General features: G+C 43.0%; 1 protein-coding gene across 3 annotated transcripts in view; it reads left to right on the forward strand.

Moving 5' to 3' along the window:
- LOC129859475 (integrin beta-1-like) overlaps positions 1 to 24,532 on the forward strand; it is a 53,638-nt gene that overhangs the window by 20,417 nt on the left and 8,689 nt on the right. For all 3 annotated transcript variants that reach the window (XM_055929312.1, XM_055929313.1, XM_055929311.1), the window contains exons 2-14: positions 3,174 to 3,240; positions 3,697 to 3,782; positions 4,065 to 4,284; positions 4,764 to 4,934; positions 5,189 to 5,427; positions 11,915 to 12,070; positions 14,696 to 14,791; positions 18,166 to 18,255; positions 18,497 to 18,637; positions 18,850 to 19,052; positions 19,303 to 19,541; positions 19,881 to 20,103; positions 20,804 to 21,036. In XM_055929312.1, coding sequence (XP_055785287.1) covers positions 3,174 to 3,240; positions 3,697 to 3,782; positions 4,065 to 4,284; positions 4,764 to 4,934; positions 5,189 to 5,427; positions 11,915 to 12,070; positions 14,696 to 14,791; positions 18,166 to 18,255; positions 18,497 to 18,637; positions 18,850 to 19,052; positions 19,303 to 19,541; positions 19,881 to 20,103; positions 20,804 to 21,036 — 2,164 coding nt within the window. The remainder of the gene's footprint in view (positions 1 to 3,173; positions 3,241 to 3,696; positions 3,783 to 4,064; positions 4,285 to 4,763; positions 4,935 to 5,188; positions 5,428 to 11,914; positions 12,071 to 14,695; positions 14,792 to 18,165; positions 18,256 to 18,496; positions 18,638 to 18,849; positions 19,053 to 19,302; positions 19,542 to 19,880; positions 20,104 to 20,803; positions 21,037 to 24,532) is intronic.

Genomic DNA, 24,532 nt, shown 5'->3' on the forward strand with positions numbered 1-24,532 from the left:
TTGGAGAAGAAAGTAAAAGTGCAATATGTGCTATGTAAGAAAGCTAATGTTTAAGTTCCTTGTTCAGAACATTAGAACATATGAAAGCTGGTGGTTCCTTTTAACATGAGTCTTCAATATTCCCAGGTACGAAGTTTTAGGTTGTAGTTATTATAGGAATTCTAGGACTATTTCTCTATACGATTTGTATTCATATCCCTTTGACTATTGGATGTTCTTATAGGCACTTTAGTATTGCCAGTGTAACAGTATAGCTTCCATCCCTCTCCTCGCCGCTACCTGGGCTCGAACCAGGAACACATCGACAACAGCCACCCTCGAAGCAGCATTACCCATGCAGAGCAAGGGGAACAACTACTCCAAGTCTTAGCGCGAGTGACTTTTGAAACGCTATTAGCGCGCACCCCGCTAACCATTTCACATCGGTTACACCAGCCTAATCTTGGGAGTTGATAGGCTTGAAGTCATAAAGGACGCAATGCTTGAAGAGCTGCTGGCAAAACGCACGAAAGTGCTGTTTGAATGAATGCTTATGAGACTGCTGGTGCCTACCATCGCTCAGTCAGACTGCTCTATCAAATCATAAACTTAATTATAACATAATAACACACAGAAATACGAGCCTTAGGTCATTAATATGGTCGAATCCGGAAACTATCATCTCGAAAACAAGACGTTTATTCTTTCAGTGAAATACGGAACCGTTCCGTATTTCATCTAACGGGTGGCATCAATAAGTCTAAATATTCCTGTTATATTGCACAACATTCAATGTTATGTCATAATTACGTAAAATTCTGGCAAATTAGTTCGCAATGAGCCAGGCGGCCCAAACTGTTGCATATACCCCAACTGTGTGTGCAATGAACGCAAGAGAAGTGACAATTTCACCTGGTTAATATTGCCTGCTAACCTGGATTTCTTTTAGCTAAATATGCAGGTTTAAAAATATATACTTCTGTGTATTGATTTTAAGAAAGGCATTGATGTTTATGGTTAGGTACACGTTGGAGCAACGACAGTCCTTTTCGCGAATGCGCACTGCATCGATTTATATGAAACGCAGGACACGCTAGATAAACTAGTAATATCATCAACCATGTGTAGTTATAAAAAACAATCAATCATAATCACTTGTTATAACATAAGTTTGATGCTAGCTAGCAACTTACCTTGGCTTCTTACTGCATTCGCGTAACAGGCGGGCTCCTCATGAGGCAGGTGGTTATAGAGCATTGGACTAGTTAACCGTAAGGTTGCAAGATTGAATCCCTGAGCTGACAAGGTAAAAATCTGTAATTATGCCCCTGAACAAGGCAGTTAACCCACCGTTCCTAGGCCGTCATTGAAAATAAGAATGTGTTCTTAACTGACTTGCCTAGTTAAATAAAGCGTCCAAAATTACCGATTTCCAATTGTTATGAAAACTTGAAATCGGCCCTAATTAAATCGGTCGACCTCTAGTGTAGATTGCTGAAAAAAATATTGAATCCATTTTAGAGTAAGGCTGTAAAGTAACAAAGAAAAATCAAGGGGTCTGAATACTTATTCCACATTTAGTTATTACAGCCTGAATTCAAAATATTTTTCACCCATCTACCCACAATACCCCATAATTAAAGTGAAATTTTTGGGGGGAAATTGTTGGAAAGTCTGGGGAAATAAAATACAGAAATATCTAAATTACATGCACTACCTTTCAAAAGTTTGGGGTCACTTAGAAATGACTGAAAGAAAAGCATTTATTTTGTCCATTAAAATAACATAAAATGTATCAGAAACAGTGTAGACATTGTTAATGTTGTAAATGACTATTATTGTAGCTGGAAACTGCACATTTTTAATGGAATATTTATTTACATAGGCGTACAGAGGCCCATTATCAGCAACCATCACTCCTGTGTTCCAATGGCACATTGTGTTAGTTAATCGAAGTTTATAATTTTAAAAGGCTAATTGATCATTAGAAAACGCTTTTGCAATTATGTTAGCACAGCTGATAACTGTCATTCTGATTAAAGAAGCAATAAAACTGTCCTTCTTTAGACTAGTTGAGTATCTGGAGCATCAGCATTTGTTGGTTCGATTACAGCCTCAAAATGGCCAGAAACAAAACTTTCTTCTGAAACTTGTCAGTCTATTCTAGTTTTGAGAAATGAAGGCTATTCCATGCGAGAAACCGCCAAGAAACTGAAGATCTCGTACTACGCTGTGTACTACTCCCTTCACAGAACAGCGCAAACTGGCTCTAACCAGAATAGAAAGAGTGGGAGGCCCCGGTGCACAACTGAGCAAGAGGACAAGTACATTAGAGTCTAGTATGAGAAACTGACGCCTCACAAGTCCTCAACTGGCAGCTTCATTAAATAGTACCCGCAAAACACCAGTCTCAACGTCAAGGGGCGACTCCGGCATGCTGGCCTTCTAGGCAGAGTTCCTCTATCCTTTGTCTGTGTTCTTTTGCCCACCTTAATCTTTTCTTTTTATTGGCCAGTCTGAGATATGTATTTTTCTTTGCAACCCTGCCTAGAAGGCCGGCATCCCGGAGTCACCTTTTCACTGTTGACGTTGAGACTGGTGTTTTGCGGGTACTATTTAATGAAGCTGCCATTTGAGGACTTGTGCGGCGTCTGTTTGGGGGTACAGAGATGAGGTAGTCATTCAAAAATCATGTTAAACACTATTTTTGCATACAGAGTGAGTCCATACAACTTATTATGCGACTTGTTAAGCAAATGTTGAGACTTGAACTTATTTAGGCTTGCCATAACAAAGGGGTTGAATAATTATTGGCTCAAGACATTTAAGCTTTTCATTTTTTATTAATTTGTAGACATTTCTAAAAACATAATTCCACTTTGACATTATAGGGTATTGTGTGTAGGCCTGTGACTCAATCTAAATTTAATCCATTTTAATTCCAGTCTGTAAAACAATAAAATGTGGAAAAAGTAAAAGGGTGTGAATAGTTTCTGAAGGCACTGTATAGGGCTCCAGACCATGTGACCACCTGACCATCAAGAACTCTGGGCCCTAAGGCTATATCAATTAACTGGTATCCAGCCTAATGTCTTCTATTTGTACTATAAATGTAAACAAAAAAATGCAGTATTCACTGCTAGCTTTTACTGTATCCTCACACTAACCTCATGATGTTGTGACTTATTTTTCAGATGGACCTGAAACTACTTCTGATATCAACATTGTTAGGAGTCATTTGTTACAGCAGTGCTCAGCAAGGTAAAGTTATACTCTCTCATATCTCAAGTTTGTCCTACTTTCTTTAACTTCCACCTTGTTAAACAAAATCAATCCTCAACAGTAACATCAGTATTCTGTTTCTGTACACTGACTACACAGTACATCTAATCATATTATGTCATAAACGATGTAGGCCTACATGCAATACAGAATGGTGACTAATAGCCTGATTTTCCATGGGTGAGTCGAAGCAAAGCGAGCATGCTGCTGTAATGTAATGATGTCAGAAGAAGAAGCAGCTCCACCTAGGCTTTTTGGAGCTTAGTAGTGAGGACATCATGGAACAGCGGAATATTCTGTTCTGGCTCCAATTACTGTTCTCCCTGAGCCGCACCGTTCTCCTAATTCCAAATGAAACAATGTGTAAACACTGGGGCTTTTTGCCTGCTTAGTCTTTAGGAGTCTATAATGAGTTTGCTTCTCTTCAACCTTCAGAAGGGAACGAGTGCATCAAGGCCAATGCCAAATCCTGTGGGGAGTGTATTCAAGTGGGAGCGAAATGTGGATGGTGCACAGACCCAGTATGTGGATTTGAATTTGTCAATAACTTTGTTACTGCATTGTTACTGTAACTGACTCGGCATTAGAACTCGTAATGCAATCAAGGAGAGAAGTGTGCCATCTAAACTGTCCCTTGGAATTACAACACTAGTGTGTCGGGCAATATTGTTTATAACCTGCTTTGAAGTGTAGGAAATATATTTTCAGAAATAAGGACCTTACATTTTGGGTGGATTTCCTCTGAGTGCATAATGCAACTTGTCAAGATACTGACTTAACCTCCTCTCCTCCCTCTCCCCCAGGAGTTTCTTAAGCAGGGCGAGGCCACGTCGACCCGCTGTGATGAGCTGGAGTCCCTGAGGAAGAGAGGTTGCGATGACGCCAAGGTAGAGAACCCCCGAGGCAGCCAGCTGGTCCTGAAGAACAAGGCTGTGACCAACCGCAACAAGGGAGCAAAGAAACTAAGACCAGAGGACATCACACAGATCCAGCCCCAGAAACTCTCCCTTAGCCTCAGATCCGGTGGGAACTTTGATAAGGATGCATCCCAAATGGCAACCTTCTCCCTATTTAGTTCTACTACTTTTCGCTCTGGTCAAAAGTAGTGCCTTATATTGGGAATAGGGTGCCGTTTGGGACGTTGTCTTAGTTAAAACTTTGTTTCAGCCATAACTTCCCGTTTGATCATTGCTGAAGCAATTTTGCTGAGGGTTGCTGTTTCCTGATATTTTCTGTGGTCTTTCACTGTTATGTTGATTTAGTTACAGTATCCTCTATTTTCTTTGAGAGTTTAAGCTATCAACTGTACAGCTGTTATTATGATGTGGAAGGAAGGAGTGCTCCTTGCACTCTTCCATGCCAGAGGCTTATTTGACGGGGACAATGCACCTTAATCAACATTTCACTGTTAAGATCAATTTAAATGTGCCAGAGTTAGCAAAAGGGCAAATTTTCATCCATAGTCCCTGGTTTAACCTTTCCTATCTGTTTGTATACTGTAGGTGAACCCCAATCTTTTAATCTGAAGTTCAAACGAGCTGAGGATTACCCCATCGACCTCTACTACCTGATGGACCTCTCCTACTCAATGAAGGATGATCTGGAAAATGTAAAGAACCTGGGAACACAGCTGATGCTGGAGATGTCAAAGATCACATCTGATTTCAGAATCGGTAAGATTATGAATCCGCCCCAGGATGAGGAATGGGATGTCCATATTTCTTTGAACTTTTTCTCCACAACAACTTGATCTCTTCTGCTTTCAGTGCTGTTTTGGTGCATAATTATACATTTTTTACAATACCCATAATGTTATGTGTAACATATCCAGTTTTATCTTAGTAAAGATGTTCTGAAGCTAACAAATTGGTGTCCTGTCTCCTTACCAATACAGTTTATAAGCTGGATATCTTTTCTTCTTTTCTAGGTTTTGGTTCCTTCGTTGAGAAGACTGTGATGCCTTACATAAGCACCACCCCAGCCAAACTGCTGAACCCCTGTACTGGGGACCAGAACTGCACCAGTCCATTCAGCTATAAGAACGTCCTGAAGCTGACCAGCAATGGACAGGAGTTCAACACCCTGGTGGGACAACAGCAGATCTCTGGAAACCTGGACTCACCAGAGGGAGGCTTTGATGCCATCATGCAAGTGGCTGTCTGTGGTGTAAGTATTATGTTTTTATTATAGTATACAGTACCAGTCAAAAGTTTGGACACACCTGGTCATTTCAGGGTTTTTCTTTATTTTCACTATTTTCTACACTGTAGAATAATAGTGAAGACATCAAAACTATGACATAACCACATATGGAATAAAAAACAAGTGTCAAACTAATCAAAATATATTTCAGATGAGATTCTTCAAAGTAGCCACCCTTTGCCTTGATGACACTCTTGGCATTCTCTCAACCAGCTTCATGAAATAGTCATCTGGAATGCATTTCAGTTAACATGTGCCTTGTTAAAAGTTAATTTGTGGAATTTCCTTTGAAACAATCAGTTGTGTTGTGACAAGGTAGGGTTGTATAGAACAGCTCAAATAAGCAAAGAGAAACGACAATCCATCATTTCTTTGTTGGGTTCTGAGAATATGAAATATTAACTTCTCTAGGATATGTGGGACTCTAACGTCCCACTTGGCCAAAAGCCAGAAAAAAATGCAGCGTGCCAAATTCAAATATATTACTATAAAAATCAATCTTTCATGAAATCACACATGAAAGACACCAGTGGAACCACTAGGGTAGCCTAGTGGTTAGAGCGTTGGACTAGTAACCGGAAGGTTGCAAGTTCAAATCCCCGAGCTGACAAGGTACAAATCTGTCGTTCTGCCCCTGAACAGGCAGTTAACCCACTGTTCCTAGGCCGTCATTGAAAATAAGAATTTGTTCTTAACTGACTTGCCTAGTTAAATAAAAGGTAAAAAAATAAATACAATTAAAGCTACACATGTGAATCCAGCCAACATGTCTGATTTCAAATAGGCTTTTCGGCACACCAAACGATTATGTTAGATCAGTATATAGCCACAGAAAAACACAGCCATTTTCCCAGCCAAAGATAGGATTCACAAAAAGCAGACAGTGATAAAATGAATCACTAACCTTTGATGATCTTCATCAGATGACACTCATAGGACATCATGTTACACAATACATTTATGTTTTGTTCAATAATGTGCATATTTATATCCACAAATCTCGGTTTACATTGGCGCCATGTTCAGAAATGCCTCCAAAATATCCGGAGAAATTGCAGAGCCACGTCAAATAACAGAAACACTCATTATAAACTTTGATGAAAGATACATGTTTAACATAGAATTAAAGATACACTTGTTCTTAATGCAACTGCTGTGTCAGATTTCAAAAACACTTTACATAAAAAGCACACCATGCAATAATCTGAGACGGCGCTCAGATATAACAACATTTCTCCGCCATGTTGGAGTCAACAGAAATATGAAATTACATGATAAATATTCCCTTACCTTTGATGATCTTCATCAGAATGCACTCAGGAATCCTAGTTCCACAATAAATTGTTGATTTGTTCGATAATGTCCATTACTTATGTCCAAGTAGCTACTTTTGCTAGCATGTGTAGTACACGTGTCCAAACGCTTGCGCAGATGCAGGCAAACGTCGGACGAAAACTTCAAAAAGTTATATTACAAGTCGAATAAACTGGTCAAACTAAGTAGATAATCAATCTTCAGGATGTTGTTATCATAACTATCCAATAACGTTCCAACCGGAGAATTCCTTTGAGTCTCTAGAAGTAATGGAACGCAAGGCGATATAATTTGGAATGCGCGTGACCAAGAACTGGCACTCTGCCAGACCACTGACTGAAACACCTCCCATCCGGTCCCACATCACAGTAGAGGCTTCATTCAGCGTTCTACAGACTGTTGACATCTAGTGGAAGGCGTAGGAAGTGCAAACAGATCCATATATTACAGGGATTTGAACAGCCTCAGAATTCTCACTTCCTGTTTGGATTTTTTCTCTGGTTTTTGCCTGCCATATGAGTTCTGTTATACTCACAGACATCATTCAAACAGTTTTAGAAACTTCAGAGTTCTCTCTCCAATGGTAATATGCATATATTAGGATCTGGGACAGAGTAGGAGGCAGTTCACTCTGGGCACGCTATTCATCCAAAAGTGAAAATGCTGCCCCCTGTCACAAAGAAGTTAATGTCACTGAGTGAGAGAGGGTAATGTATAACGTTTACATTATGTCAGGATAGGTTATTGTTAGCCATCAGGGATCCTATGGGAGGGATCCTCTGGGAGGAGAAGAGACAGTCTGGTACCAGTCACCATGACAGACGTGAGTTGGGGAGGAGGGAGCACAGGTCAGATGAAGTGAGGAAGAACAGATATCACTAAGGTTCTATCTAGCAACAGAGATGCATTGGCTGTTCAGATCTGGAGGAGACTCAGCAGAGGAGAAAGGGTTAAATATCAGTGCTTGTGTGAAATGTCGTCGTCTGTTCAGCTTATCGATCCTTTGGGAAGAATAAACTTGATTTGAGCTTTCATGGTGTCCGTTGAGTTCTTACTCTGATAATTACAAGCTAACAACTTTAAGACATGAATGTCAGTCAATCCGGAAAATTTCAAGAACTTTGAAAGTTTCTTCAAGTGCAGTCAAAGACCATCAAGCGCTATGATGAAACTGGCTCTCATGAGGACCGCCACAGGAAAGGAAGACCCAGAGTTACCTCTGCTGCAGAGGATAAGTTCATTAGAGTTAGCTGCACCTCAGATTGTAGCCCAAATAAATGTTTCACCGAGTTCAAGTAACAGACAAATCTCAACATCAACTGTTCAGATGAGACAGGCCTTCATGGTCAAATTGCTGCAAAGAATCCACTACTAAAGGACACCAAGAAGAAGAAGAGACTTGCCTGGGCCAAGAAACACGAGCAATGGACATTAGACCGGTGGAAGTCTGTCCTTTGATCTGATGAGTCCAACCTCTGTGTCTTTGTGATACGCAGAGTAGGTGAACGGATGATCTCTGCATGTGTGGTTCCCACCGTGAAGCATAGAGGAGGAGGTGTGATTGTGTGGGGGTGCTTTGCTGGTGACATTATCAGTGATTCATTTAGAATTCAAGACACACTTAACCAGCATGGCTACCACAGTATTCTGCAGCGATACACCATCCCATCTGGTTTGCTCTTAGTGGGACTCATTTGTTTTTCAACAGGACAATGACCCAACACATCTCCAGGCCGTGTAAGCGCTATTTGAACAAGAAAGAGAGTAAATGAGTGCTGCTTCAGATGACCTGGCCCCCACAATCATCCGACCTCAACCCAATTGAGATGTTTTGGGATGAATTGGACCACGGAGTGGAGGTAAGGCAGCCAACAAGTGCTCATCATATGTGGGAACTCCTTCAAGGCTGTTGGAAAAGCATTCCATGTTACACTAGGGGCCTTAGCTGAGACGTCTACATGTGGCTTGGAGAAGGCTGAGAAAGACAGAGAGCACTGAGAATAGCGTGTTGAAAACACCAAAAGAAAGATGCCCAGGGTCCCTGCTCATCTGCGTGAACGTGCCTTAGGCATGCTGCAAGGAGGCTTGAGGACTGCAGATGTGGCCAGGGCAATACATTGCAATGTCCGTACTGTGATACGCCTAAGACAGCGCTACAGGGAGACAGGACGGTCAGCTGATCGTCCTTGCAGTGGCAGACCACGTGTAACAACACCTGCACAAGATCGGTACATCCGAACATCACACCTGCGGGACAGGTACAGGATGGCAATAACAACTGCCCGAGTTACACCAGGAACACACAATCCCCCCATCAGTGCTCATACTGTCCGCAATAGGCTGAGAGAGGCTGGACTGAGGGCTTGTAGGCCTGTTGTAAGGCAGGTCCTCACCAGACATCACCGGCAACAACGTCGGCTATGAGCACAAACCCACCGTCGCTCGGCCAGACAGGACTGGCAAAAAGTGCTCTTCACTGACGAGTCGCTGTTTTGTCTCACCACTGGTGATGGTCAGATTCGCGTTTATCGTCGAAGGAATGAGTATTACACCGAGGCCTGTACTCTGGAGCGGGATCGATTTGGAGGTGGAGGGTCCATCATGGTCTGGGGCGGTGTGTCACAGCATCTTCGGACTGAGATTGCCTGCAATGACAACAATCTCAACACTGTGCGTTACATGGAAGACATCCTCCTCCCTCATGTGGTACCCTTCCTGCAGGCTCATCCTCACATGACCCTCCAGCATGACAATGCCACCAGCCATACTGCTCGTTCCGTGCCTGATTTCCTGCAAGACAGGAATGTCAGTGCTCTGCCATGGCCAGCGAAGAGCCCTGATCTCAATCACATTGAACACATCTGGGACCTGTTGGATCAGAGGGTGAGGGCTAGGGCCATTCTTCCAAAAAATGTCTGGGAACTTGCAGGTGCCTTGGTGGTAGAGTGGGGTAACATCTCACAGCAAGAACTGGCAAATCTGGTGCAGTCCACGAGGAGGAGATGCACAGCAGTACTTAACTATGCCCTTTTCTTCTCAATTTCCACCTGACTGAAGTGCCCAAAGTAAACTGCCTATTGCTCAGGTCCTGAAGCCAGGATATGTATATAATTTGTACCATTGGAAATAAAACACTTTGAAGTTTGTAGAAATGTTCAAATTATGTAGGAGACTAACACAATAGATATAGTCTCCTATATTGTAAGAGACCATGCTCTTACAATGGAAAGTATAGGGGTGTAACGGATGTGAAATGGCTAGCTAGTTAGCGGGTACGCGCTAGTAGCATTTCAATCAGTTACGTCACTTGCTCTGAGACTTAAGTAGGGTTTCCCCTTGCTCTGCAAGGGCCGTGGCCTTTGTGGAGCGATGGGTAACGATGCTTCGTGGGCGACCGTCGTTTATGTGTGCAGAGGGTCCCTGGTTCGCGCCCGTATCGGGGCGAGGGGACGGTTTAAAGTTATACTGTTACATTGATGCTGTTGACCCGGATCACTGGTTGCTGCAGAAAAGGAGGAGGTTGAAAGGGGGGTGAGTGTAACGGATGTGAAATGGCTAGCTAGTTAGCGGGTACGCGCTAGTAGCATTTCAATCAGTTACGTCACTTGCTCTGAGACTTAAGTAGGGTTTCCCCTTGCTCTGCAAGGGCCGCGGCTTTTGTGGAGCGATGGGTAACGACGCTTCATGGGTGACTGTTGATGTGTGCAGAGGGTCCCTGGTTCGCGCCCGTGTCGGGGCGAGGGGACGACGTAAAGTTACTACTGTTACAGGGGCATACTGAATTCTAGCTCCCAGGATGCAATTCCTATGGCTTCCACATGGTGTCAGCAGTGTATGTTCAAGGTTTCAGGCTCATAACGTCCAAAACAAATAAGAAATTCGTTTTAGTTCAGGGACACAGTCTTGGAAATTCGTGTATGGGCACACCATGAAGACAAGACGCACCTGCTAAAGTTTCCTATTGAACCTACTTCTTTCCAAAATAAATATTATAGTTTGATTACATTTTAGGGTATCTGAGGAGTAAATAGAAACCTATTTTGACTTGTTGAAACAAAGTTTATGGATAGATTTTCGGATTCCTTTCTCTGCAAGTTGAACGAGTGGATTACTCAAATCGATGGCGCCAACTAAACAGACTTCTTGGGATATAAAAAGGGATTTTATCTGACAAAACGACACGTTATAGCTGAGAGCCTTTGGATGACAAATCAGAGGAAGATTTTAAAAAAGTGAATATTTAAAATCGCCATTTGTGATTTTATGAAACCTGTGCCGGTGGAAAAATATTGATGTGGGGCGCCGTCCTCAAACAATCGCATGGCATGCTTTCGTTGTAATAGCTACTGTAAATCGGACAGTGCAGTTAGATTAACAAGAATTTAAGCTTTCTATCGATATAAGACACTTGTATGTACCTAAATGTTTAATATCCATAATTTTTATGATTATTTATTTGAATTGCGCGCCCTCCAGTTTCACCGGAATTTGTCCCCCTAGCCCCAAGACGTTTTAAAATAGCTGTTCCTAGTTTTTTAAATAGTACCTGTACATAACCCATCTACAATTTAGCCCAAACAACTACCTCTTTACCTACTGTATTTATTTATTAATTTATTTTGCTCCTTTGCACCCCATTATTTCTGTCTCTACTTTGCACTTTCTTCCAATGCAAACCAACCATTCCAGTGTTTTTTTTAGTTTTTATTTTACTTGCTGTGTTGTACTCACTTCGCCTCCATGGCCTTTTATATTTTTATTTATTTATACATATATCTGTTTGCCTTCACCTCCCTTATCTCACCTCACTTGCTCACATTGTATATAGACTTATTTTTTTTTCACTGTATTATTGACTATATGTTTGTTTTTACTCCATGTGTAACTATGTGTTGTTGTATGTGTCGAACTGCTTTGCTTTATCTTGGCCAGGTCGCAATTGTAAATGAGAACGTGTTCTCAATTTGCCTACCTGGTTAAATAAAGGTTAAATAAAATAAACAAAAAAATATATTTCCTGAATCTTTCCTATGTTTTGTAATTTTGTTCTCTGGTATTTGTCTCTGGTGTCCTTTTTCTGTAAGTGTTTTTATTTTACAATGACTTTGTATGAGCCTCTCTCTCTCCTTCCTCCCAGGAGCACATTGGCTGGAGGAACGTCACCCGTCTGCTGGTGTTTTCCACTGATGCTGGCTTCCACTTTGCTGGAGATGGGAAACTGGGAGGGATTGTTCTGCCCAACGATGGGAAATGCCACCTGGAGAACAACATGTACACCATGAGCCACTACTATGTATGTATAATAATACATAATGTAGTTTATTATACAACGGGTGATTCTAATCCTGAATGCTGATTGGTTATAACTGCTTTCCAGCCGGTGGCTATGCCTTGAAATGCCTATTTACTCTGTTCAATCTCACTGCGCAAGCTTTGCAAAATACATTTAGAAATCTATATTATTCAATTATTGAGTCTGTGTTGCCAAGGGCTAAAATAGAAGTCAGTTCTATCTGTGACGTACAAGTCCTGCCTAGCCCCATCTCCTCATTGGTTTATAGAAGCAGGTACCCACTCGTCATCTCCTCATTGGTTATACCCACGTGGGTGACTGAAAGACGAACGAGGTCAGAAGCAGTAATGCACCTAATTTATGAAAGTAGACAATCGCAATATAAAGTCAAGAGAAGAAAAAGCCTAGAAGGAGGGGAGATGACTAGAAACTATTTGGTTGACCATTTTATGTATGGATTAATTGTCGGAGTAGAGGACCTTGTGCATGTCATGTAAAATAACAACAAATGTTTTATCCCAGGACAAATTAGCTAGCAAGTGCAAGCTAGCTAAATTGCCATAAATGTTTAATACTTTTCGACCAGTCCCCAAATGAATGTAATTGGTTCAGTGTTTGTTTTGATATTTTAACCTGCGTGTCGTGATCGCGTTTGGTTTGGGGGAACAAAATAAATGTATGCACGATGGCGCACGAGCGCAGCCGGTTTGGGTTCGGTGTTAGGTAAGCACTGACTGTCACCAGTGTATGTAAACAAACTATAGTTTTGGCAAGTCAGTTAGGGCGTCTACTTTGAGCATGACAGAAGAATTTTTTCCAACAATTGTTTACAGACAGATTATTTCACTTAAATCACAGTTCCAGTGGGTCAGAAGACTACATACACTAAGTTGACTGTGCCTTTAAACAGCTTGGAAAATTCCAGAAAATGTAATGTCTTTAGAAGCTTCTGATAGGCTAATTAACATCATTTGAGTCAATTCGAGGTGTACCTGTGGATGTATTTCAAGGCCTACGTTCAAACTCAGTGCCTCTTTGCTTGACATCATGGGAAAATCAAAAGAAAATCAGCCAAGACCTCAGAAAAATATTTGTAGATCTCCACAAGTCTGATTCATCCTTGGAAGCAATTTCCAAATGCCTAAAAAGGGTACCACGTTAATCTGTACAAACAATAGTACGCAAGTATAAACACCATGGGACCACGCATCCGTCATACTGCTCAGGAAGGAGATGCGTTCTGTCTCCTATAGATGAACGTACTTTGGTGCGAAAAGTGCAAATCAATCCCAGAACAACAGCAAAGGACATTGTGAAGATGCTGGAGGAAACTGGTACAAAAGTATCTATATCCACAGTAAAACAAGTCCTATAAATCGACATACCCTGAAAGACCGCTCAGGAAGGAAGAAGCCACTGCTCCAATGCCGCCATAAAAAAAAGCCAGACTACGGTTTGCAACTGCACATGGGGACAAAGATCGTACTTTTTGGAGAAATGTCCTCTGGTCTGATGAAACAAAAATATAACTATTTGGCCATAATGACCATTGTTATGCTTGCAAGCCGAAGAACACCATCCCAACCGTGAAGCACTGGTGTGGTAGCATCATGTTGTAGGTGTGCTTTGCTGCAGAAGGGACTGGTGCACTTCAAAATAGATGGCATGAGGGAGGAAAATTATGTGGATATATTGAAGCAACATCTCAAGACATCAGTCAGGAAGTTAAAGCTTGGTTGCAAATGGGTCTTCCAAATGGACAATGACCCCAAGCATACTTCCAACGTTGTGGCAAAATGGTTTAAGGACAACAAAGTCAAGGTATTGGAGTGGCCATCACAAAGCCCTGACCTCAATCCTGTAGAAAATTTGTGGGCAGAACTGAAAAAGCACGTGCGAGCAAGGAGGTCTACAAACCGGACTCAGTTACACCAGCTCTGTCAGGAGGAATGGGCCAAATTTCCCCAAACTTATTCTGGGAAGCTTGTGGGAGGCTACCTGCAACGTTTGACCCAAGTTAAACAATTGAAAGGCAATGCTACCAAATACTAATTGAGTGTATGTACATTTCTGAAACACTGGGAATGTGATGAAAGAAATAAAAGCTGAAATAAATAATTCTCTACTATTACTCTGACATTTCAGATTCTTAAAACAAAGTAGTGATCCTAAAACAATAACTTTTTACTAGGATTAAATATCATGAATTGTGAAAAACTGAGCTTAAATGTATTTGGCTATTGTGTATGTAAACTTCCAACTTCAACTGTACATGCCAATGATTTGTTTAGTATAGCAATGTCGACTGAATAGAATTAAGACTGGGTCAAAAGATGAGGAAATAACTAAAGCAATAATGCCCTGGAACCCAGGAATTATGGCTTCACCCCGGGCCTTAGAACAGCCCTTGTCGGGAGTTGTCACACTATAATGCCCGGGTTCTTAGGCATTATTTCTTAAATAATACATTGCTATTTACTGTATGTATTGTGGCTTTTTCTTTGTCTTCTGTGTGGTCTGTATTTTGAATATGAAAAGATTTGAAGGATATGGGCTACTTGCCTTAGTGATGTCATCAAAGGGCTAACCTGGTACCTGTACTTCCTAATTGTCTCCCTGTAACAGGACTACCCCTCCATCGCCCATCTGGTTCAGAAACTAAGTGACAACAACATCCAGACAATCTTTGCCATCACAGAGGAGTTCCAGCCTGTTTACAAGGTCAGTCAGTTGTTCCTGTGTGTGTGGGAAAACACTTATTTTCAAGTTTCTGTGCTTCTCTGTTGGAGGAAGCCCAACCCTTTGAAGAGCAGAGAAACATTTACCTTTGCTCTGCAGCATCTGCTCCTTTTCACTAGTAACAAATCTTTGGACATCTGGTTGTGTCCCAAATGGCAACAATTTCCCTATATATTGCACTACTTTTGTAGTGCACTTTATAAGGAATAGGGTGCCATTTGGGACACAAGCCTCTGAATGTTAATTTTTTCCCTCGACTGCTTTTCAAGCCATTAAGATGTCTGCCTGGAGTTTGACAATATTCCTTTATCATATCCACATCAGTCCCAATGCTTGGACAATGTTTGTCAACCTCGGGAGAAGGTCTGATTATTTGATTCAACTGTTAGACTTGGGATACATCCCAAATGGCATCCTACAGTGCCTTCGGAAAGTATTCAGACCCCTTGACTTTTTCCACATTTTGTTAGGTTACAGCCATATTCTAAAATGTATTAAATCATTGTATTCTTCATCAAATCTACACACAATACCCATAATGACAAAGCAAAAACAGGTTTAGACATTCTTGCTATATTTATAAAAAAATTAAACACATTTCCATAAGTATTCAGACACTTTACTCTGTTGAAGCACCTTTGGCAGCAATTACAGCCTTGAGTCTATTTGGGTATGACGCTACAAGCCTGGCGGACCGGTATTTGGGGAGTTTCTCCCGTTCTTCTCTGCAGATCCTCTCAAGCTGTCAGGTTGGATGGGGAGCATTGCTGCACAGCTATTTTCAGGTCTCTCCAGAGATGTTCGATCGGGGTCAAGTCCAAACTCGGGCTGGGCCACAAGGACATTTAGACTTTTCCAAAAGCCACTCCTGCATTGTCTTGGCTGTGTGCTTAGGGTCATTGTCCTGTTAGATCTCTATGTACTTTGCTCCGCTCATATTTTCCTCAATCCTGACTAGTTTCCCAGCCCCTGCCGCTGAAGAACACCCCCACAGCTTGATGCTGCCACCGCCATAGGGATGGTGCCAGGTTTCCTTCAGACGTGACACTTGGCATTCAGGCCAAAGAGTTCAATCAGACCAGAGAATCTTGAGGTTGAGTGACCATCGGGTTCTTGGTCACCTCCCTGACTAAGGCCCTTCTCCCGTGCGGCCAGCTCTAGGAAGAGTCTTTTTTGGTACCCTTCCCAAGATCTGTGCCTCGACACAGTCCTGTCTCGGAGCTCTACAGACAATTTCTTTGACCTCAGGTCTTGGTTTTTACTCTGACATGCACGGTCAACTGTGGGACCTTATATAGACAGGTGTGTGCCTTTCCAAACTATGTCCAATCAATTGAATTTACCACAAGTGGTCTCCAATCAAGTTGTAGAAACATCTCAAGGATGCAACTGAGCTCAGTTTTGAGTCTCATGGCAAAGGGTCTGAATACTTATGTAAATAAGGTATTTGTTTAATTTTAATGAATTTGCAAAAATTTCTAAACCTGTTTTGGCTTTGTCATTATGGGGTATTGTGTGTTGATTGTTGAGGATATATATTTTAGAATAAGGCTGTAACGTAACAAAATGTGGAAAAAGTCAAGGGGTCTGAATACTTTCCGAAGGCAATGTATATAGCGCACTACATAGTGCATTGTTTAAGGAATATGGTGCCATTTTAATACAGACTTTGACTTGGATCTTTGTCGAAATGTAGAATGTCACAACACTAAATAGTTTTAACTTTGGATTCAGACCTTACAACTATGTGTTTGCAGACCACATTCAAACTACTTTCCAATCTAAATGGTCAGGCAAAACATAACAGTTTCTCTCTGAGCAACTTCTCTGGTGCAGTGATTATTTAGAGATCTACAGTCGTGGCCAAAAGTTGAGAATGACACATTTTTCACAAAGTCTGCTGCCTCAGTTTGTATGATGGCAATTTGCATATACTCCAGAATGTTATGAAGAGTGATCAGATGAATTGTAATTAATTTCCATGCAAATGAACTGAATCCCCAAAAAACATTTCCACTGCATTTCAGCCCTGCCACAAACAGACCAGCTGACATCATATCAGTGATTCTCTCGTTAACACAGGTGTGAGTGTTAACGAGGACAAGGCTGGAGATTACTCTGTCATGCTGATTGAGTTCGAATAACAGACTGGAAGCTTGAAAAGGAGGGTGGTGCTTGGAATCATTGTTCTTCCTCTGCCAACCAGGGTTACCTACAAGGAAACACGTGCCGTCATCATTGCTTTGCACAAAAAGGGCTTCACAGGCAAGGATATTGCTGCCAGTAAGATTGCACCTAAATCAACCATTTATCGGATATTCAAGAACTTCAAGGAGAGCGGTTCAATTGTTGTGTAGAAGGCTTCAGGGCGCCCAAGAAAGTCCAGCAAGCGCCAGGACTGTCTCCTAAAGTTGATTCAGCTGTGGGATCGGGGCACCACCAGTACAGAGCTTCCACTTCTCTCCAGGAAAAACATCAGGGACAGACTGATATTCTGCATAAGGTACAGGGATTAGACTGCTTAGGACTGGGGTAAAGTCATTTTCTCTGATGAATCCCCTTTCTGATTGTTTGGGGCATCCGGAAAAAAGCTTGTCCGGAGAAGAAAAGATGAGCGCTACCATCAGTCCTGTGTCATGCCAACAGTAAAGCATCCTGAGACCATTCATGTGTGGGGTTGCTTCTCAGCCAAGGGAGTGGGCTCACTCACAATTTTGCCTAAGAACATAGCCATGAATTAAGAACGGTACCAATACACCCTCCTTAAGCAACTTCTCCCAACTATCCAGGAACAGTTTGGTGACGAACAATGCCTTTTCCGGCATGATGGAGCACCTTGCAATAAGGCAAAAGTGATAACTAAGTGGCTCGGGGAACAAAACATTGATATTTTGGGTCCATGGCCAGGAAACTCCCCAGACCTTAATCCCATTGAGAACTTGTGGTCAATCCTCAAGGAGGCGGTGGACAAAAAACAAACAAATTCTGACAAACTCCAAGCATTGATTATGCAAGAATGGGCTGCCATCAGTCAGGATGTGGCCCAGAAGTTAATTGACAGCATGCCAGGGCGGATTGCAAAGGTCTTGAAAAAGAAGGGTCAACGCTGCAAATATTGACTCTTTGCATCAACTTCATGTAATTGTCAATTAAAGCCTTTGACACTTATGAAATGCTTGTAATTATACTTCAGTATTCCATAGTAACATCTGACAAAAATATATAAAGACACTAAAGCAGCAAACTTTGTGGAAATTAATATTTGTCATTCTCAACTTTTGGCCACGACTGTACATGATTCATATTGACATACTAGTACATGATCATTTACTCTACGGTGTTCTCTCTCTACTCAGGAGTTGAAGAATCTCATTCCTAAGTCTGCAGTGGGGACACTCTCTGCAAACTCCAGCAACGTTATCAACCTCATTATTGATGCCTACAATGTAAATATAAATTGGATTGGTTACTAGACAATATGCACTGCTGCACACACTCACTTTAATACTTTCAGCCTCAAAATAGTTGGCAAAACCCGTGCTGCTGTTACTTTAAAGTCATCACGTCTCTGTCTGAACTCTTCTTTGTATTGGAACATTTTCAAATATGCATTTTAAAAACTGTAGATATACTATATTCAGTCATTTTCAATTTGCAGTGGGCTAACTCTTCTTCTTTGCGCGGTAGTCTCTTTCCTCAGAGGTGATTCTGGAGAACACTAAGCTAGCAGAGGGAGTTACCATCACGTACCAGTCACGCTGCAAGAACGGAGTGACTGGTGAGGGAGAGATGGGAAGAAAATGCTCAAACATCTCCATCGGAGACGAGGTGGGTAACCAAAACATCCTCCATTGTTTTCTATTCTAAATATAGATCTATTTTTGTCATCTTTCGGGTTAAGTTATTTCAGGTTTCTGGCCAAGTGCATTGGATTTGTTCATTATTAGATGTCCGACTAGTCAAATGCATAGTTTTCTTTATTATGAAATGTAATTAGTATGCCCTTAGTGTGAATGCATTCCTTCATCACTTATCTGTAGGTGTCTTTCACCATAAACATCACAGCTAAGCAGTGTCCTAAGATGGGCAAACCAGAGACCATCAAGATCAAACCCCTAGGGTTCACAGAGGAGGTGGAGATCGCTCTGAACTTCATCTGCGAATGTGACTGTCACAAAGACGGCACTGAGAACAGTGAAATCTGCCACAACGGTAACGGGACATATGAATGTGGAGCCTGCAGGTAAGGCACTTATGTTTCACAGGCAGAAGAGCTTAACCCTTATTTACCTTTCATATTGTATTATTGTCCATGGCATAGAGAAAGTATGATGTTTGATACTGTATGTTTAATGCATTGTAAATCTATTTCTATAGTCCATTGGTATGTAACTGATTTCCGGTGTATTGCATCGGTTTGTCTGAATATTCTACAATATTGGCATGTTGTTGTAAAAAAAGGATTACATTTCATTTTCTTTATTGTCACTCAGGTGCAACGAGGGCCGTATAGGTAGACATTGTGAGTGCAGCACCAACGAAGTGACCAGTGAAGACCTGGATAAGAACTGTCGTAAAGACAACGGTACAGACATCTGCAGCAACAACGGAGACTGTGTGTGTGGAGCCTGCGAGTGTAAGAAGAGGGAGAACCCAGAGGAACGCTACAGTGGAAAGTTCTGCGAGTGTGACAACTTTAACTGTGACCGCTCCAACAACAAACTCTGCGGAGGTAAGTCATCAGTTGAGCTGCTGTGGTGTGCAATAGGCATGCGTCGAAGAAGATAAATGCGTTAAATGATATCATTACAGATTCTGCTTACTGTGAAATGATGGCCAAGCTCTACCATCTGAAGACAAGTGTGACATCCTGCTCTGCGCACACATGAGTGACCTCGTGGTCGTTCGTGGTTATAATGAGCCCATTTCCAATGAAATTACAGATCATTGCTCGTTATGAAATTAGATTTACCCTCATTTGTCAGCTTTTTTTTTATCTGTGATTGTATTTGATCTTTGCAGGGTAATCTCTCATCTCTGACCCTGTGTGTGTTGTGTTGTGTTGTGGCAGGACATGGACGTTGTGAGTGCAGGGTGTGTATCTGTGATGCCAACTGGACGGGCAGTGCCTGTGACTGTTCTCTGGACACCACAACCTGCCTGGCCTCTAACAAGCAGATCTGTAATGGCCGGGGCACCTGTGAGTGTGGCACCTGCAAGTGCACTGACCCCAAGTTCCAGGGGCCTACCTGTGAGATCTGTCCCACCTGTCCAGGAGTCTGCGCAGAACACAAGTGAGTTGAATAAAGGAATTAATTAATTGTATTTATCATTATATTGTTTTAAGAATGCAAAAAAAATGACTATTTGCTGTATTTCCTAGTGGGAATGTTATGTGGATTACAGGTTTATTGTAATGGTTGTAAATAATTCAGCCCCCCCCGTTTTTTTTAAGGGACCGATTCCTTCTCTCTTTCCTCAGCCTTAAGTTTGCCTCTTACCCTTTTTAAATAGGCATCTAGCTTTCTTCATTTATCCGACTTAACATCCATTATTTTTGTGACCTGTTTCCTTTCTTCCGATCATTCAAAAAAAAAGGGAAAAATGGACCGTTTAGACGACTGTGATATCTAAAACCAGTAGTGCTAGTTACACTCTTAGATAAGAGGGTTCTTCGGCTGTCCCCATAGAATAACCCTTTTTGATTCAACGTAGAACCCTTTTGGGTTCTACCTGGAATCAAACAGGTTTCTTCAAAGGGTCCTCTTATGGGGACAGCTGAAGAACCCTTTTAGGTTCTAGATAGAAAAACAATATGCTAAGAGTGTAGGGTACAGCATTACCCACTAGACGCTTGCATAAACCTCAATATTTAGCTTTCTTGCATTCCAATAGACAAGTGAATGTTACAAGTCTAGGAATCCCAATGTGAGACTACCTGCATGTGTTAATCCAGCTGTACAGGGTTTAATGTCAATGTCCTGTCTTCCACAGGGAGTGTGTTCAGTGCAGGGCCTTTGGGACGGGGGAGAAGAAGGAGATGTGTGAGAGGGACTGTAGCTACTTCAACCTGATCAAGGTGAAGGACCGAGACAAGCTGCCCCAGCCAGGACAGGCCTTCCCCCTGATGCACTGTAAGGAGAGGGATGCCAATGACTGCTGGTTCTACTACACCTACGCTGTCAACAACAACACAGAGAAGGAGGTCCATGTGGTGGAAACACTAGGTGAGAATATGCAGTCTATGGCATTGTGACTGAGGATATAACAGAGCGAAAAATAGGTTTATTTGTTTTATCCATTGAGTAGTGTTACGTCTTTGTCCTGTCGTGTCCCGTGTCCCTTGTATATTTTTACATCTTTTTCTTCGCATATCTTTTAAAAATACTTTCTTAAACCTCAACTTCTAAATACTCTCCTGCAACCCGCCTCACCCAATGTGGCGTGGATCTGCTTTTTTCTAAAGTATTTCTATTTACTTCTGATCTGGAATCCATCTACTGAAGATAGCTGGCTAACTGCCTACCAGCTATCAGTTAGCAAACCATTGCTAGCGGTCATCAGCTAACCTTTAGCTCGGAAAGCTCTCGCTAGGTCGAACAACGTGACTAAAACCAGAGCATAACGGACCTATTTCTCTCCATATCCCCGGATTCCTACCACAAACTCTGAACATTTTCATCTGGATCTTCGCAACTAGCTAACCACAATCCCGGGTGACCACTCCTGGCTAGCGTTTCCATCCCGGAGCAGGCACCGGAGCAGGCACCAATTAGCCTGAAGCTAATTGGCTAGGGCTCCTGTGCTACCACTGAAGCCCACTCCTGGGATACAAGACCAGGACCCATTTACTGCCGGTACGGAGCACGGAACCCCGCCTATCCTCTACGACTGGAATACCGACATAATCTGCCCGGGGACTCCAACAGGCCCCTCAGGCGTGACGCCCGCTGAAGGCCCATTCTGCTAACCTACTAGGCCTGTTAGCTACCTAGAGCTACCTGGAACCCTACTAATTCCACGACTGGTCTATCGACGTCACCGCACGAAGAGGCAAAAACAGACTTCCCCCCCCCATCGCGACGTCCCCCAAAGGCTAACTTGCCTGCCCCGGTCTGCTAACTGCTAGCTTATCTTGCAGCTAGCGCAGCTAGGAAGCTAGCACCAGTTAGCAAACACAATTCTACAATTCACAACCTCTTTCGCCATCGCTATCCGGCTTGGATTCTCTGTCGACACGACCACGTCTGGTTTGCAGACGTGCCCTCAACCGGTGCCCTCAACCGGCCTCCGTCTGAGCAGACCCCCTCCGTCTGAGCAGACCACCCCCCCGGGCTACTAACTTTAAACGCGTGCTAGCTTAGTGGAGGCCTCACTACTCCATCTACGGCTGCCCCCTGGACACTATGATCACTTGGCTACATAGCTGATGCCTGCTTGACTGTCCATTAATTCACGGTACTCCATTCTGTTTATTTGTGTTTTATCTGTCGGCTCTGTGCCTTAACTCAGGATCTGTGTGTAGTTAATCCGACCCTCTCTGCCCAGTCGTCGCCATTTTTACCTTCTGTTGCTGTGTTAGCTGACTAGCTGCTGTTATTTCACCTGCTGTTTTAGCTAGCTCTCCCAATCATGACCTGCAATCACTTTATGCCTTATTGTATGTCTCTCTCAAATATCAATATGCCTTGCATACTGTTGTTCAGGCTAGTTATCATTGTTTTGGTTTGCAATGGACCCCGTAGTTCCACTCTCCGTACCTCTGATACCTCCTTTGTCCCACCCCCCACACATGTGGGGACCTCACCCATTGAGACCAGCATGTCCAGAGATACAACCTCTCTTATCATCACCCAGTGCCTGGGCTTGCCTCCGCTGTACCCGTGCCCCACCATACCCTGGTCTGCACATTATGCCCAGAATCTATTCTACCACGCCCATAAATCTGCTCCTTTTATTCCTTGTCCCCAACGCTCTAGGCGACCAGTTTTGATAGCCTTTAGCCGCACCCTCATCCTGCTACTCCTCTGTTCCTCGGGTGATGTGGAGGTAAACCCAGGCCCTGCATGTCCCCAGTCACCCTCATTTGTTGACTTCTGTGATCGAAAAAGCCTTGGCCTCATGCATGTCAACATCAGAAGCCTCCTCCCTAAGTTTGCCTTACTCACCGCTTTAGCACACTCTGCCAACCCTGATGTCCTCGCCGTGTCCGAATCCTGGCATAGGAAGGCCACCAAAAATTCTGAGATTTCCATACCCAACTATAACACTTTCCGTCAAGATAAAACTGCCAAAGGGGGAGGAGTTGCAATCTACTGCAGAGATAGCCTGCAAAGTTCTGTCATACTTTCCAGGTCTATGCCCAAACAGTTCGAACTTCTAATTTTAAAAATTAATCTCTCCAGAAATAAGTCTCTCACTGTTGCCGCCTGCTACCGACCCCCCTCAGCTCCCAGCTGTGCCCTGGACACCATCTGTGAATGGATCGCTCCCCATCTAGCTTCAGAGTTTGTTCTGTTAGGTGACCTAAACTGGGATATGCTTAACACCCCGGCAGTCCTACAATCTAAGCTTGATGCCCTCAATCTCACACAAATCATCAAGGAACCCACCAGGTACAACCCTAAATCCGTAAACATGGGCACCCTAATAGACATTATCCTGACCAACTTGCCCTCCAAATACACCTCTGCTGTCTTCAATCAAGATCTCAGCGATCACTGCCTCATTGCCTGTATCCGCCATGGGTCCGCGGCCAAACGACCACCCCTCATCACTGTCAAACGTTCCCTAAAACACTTCTGCGAGCAGGCCTTTCTAATCGACCTGGCCCGGGTACCCTGGAAGGATATTGACCTCATCCCGTCAGTTGAGGATGCCTGGTCATTCTTTAAAAGTTACTTCCTCACCATATTAGACAAGCATGCTCCGTTCAAAAAATGCAGAACCAAGAACAGATATAGCCCTTGGTTCACTCCAGACCTGACTGCCCTCGACCAGCACAAAAACATCCTGTGGCGAACTGCAATAGCATCGAAGAGCCCCCGTGATATGCAACTGTTCAGGGAAGTCAGGAACCAATACACGCAGTCAGTCAGGAAAGCAAAGGCCAGCTTTTTCAAGCAGAAATTTGCATCCTGTAGCTCTAACTCCAAAAAGTTCTGGGATACTGTAAAGTCCATGGAAAACAAGAGCACCTCCTCCCAGCTGCCCACTGCACTGAGGCTAGATAACACGGTCACCACTGATAAGTCCGTGATAATCGAAAACTTCAACAAACATTTCTCAATGGCTGGCCATGCCTTCCACCTGGCGACTCCAACCTTGACCAACAGCCCCGCCCCCCCCGCTGCTACTCGCCCAAGCCTCCCCAGCTTCTCCTTTACCCATATCCAGATAGCAGACGTTCTGAAAGAGCTGGAAAACCTGGACCCATACAAATCAGCTGGGCTTGACAATCTGGGCCCCCTATTTCTGAAACTGTCCGCTGCCATTGTCGCACCCCCTATTACCAGCCTGTTCAACCTCTCCTTCGTATCATCTGAGATCCCCAAGGATTGGAAAGCTGCCGCTGTCATCCCCCTCTTCAAAGGGGGAGACACCCTGGACCCAAACTGTTACAGACCTATATCCATCCTGCCCTGCCTAGCTAAGGTCTTCGAAAGCCAAGTCAACAAACAGATCACTGACCATCTCGAATCCCACCGTACCTTCTCCGCTGTG

Source organism: Salvelinus fontinalis, chromosome 7 (genome assembly GCF_029448725.1).
Source record: "Salvelinus fontinalis isolate EN_2023a chromosome 7, ASM2944872v1, whole genome shotgun sequence".
In the NCBI taxonomy this organism is placed as follows: Eukaryota; Metazoa; Chordata; class Actinopteri; order Salmoniformes; family Salmonidae; genus Salvelinus; species Salvelinus fontinalis.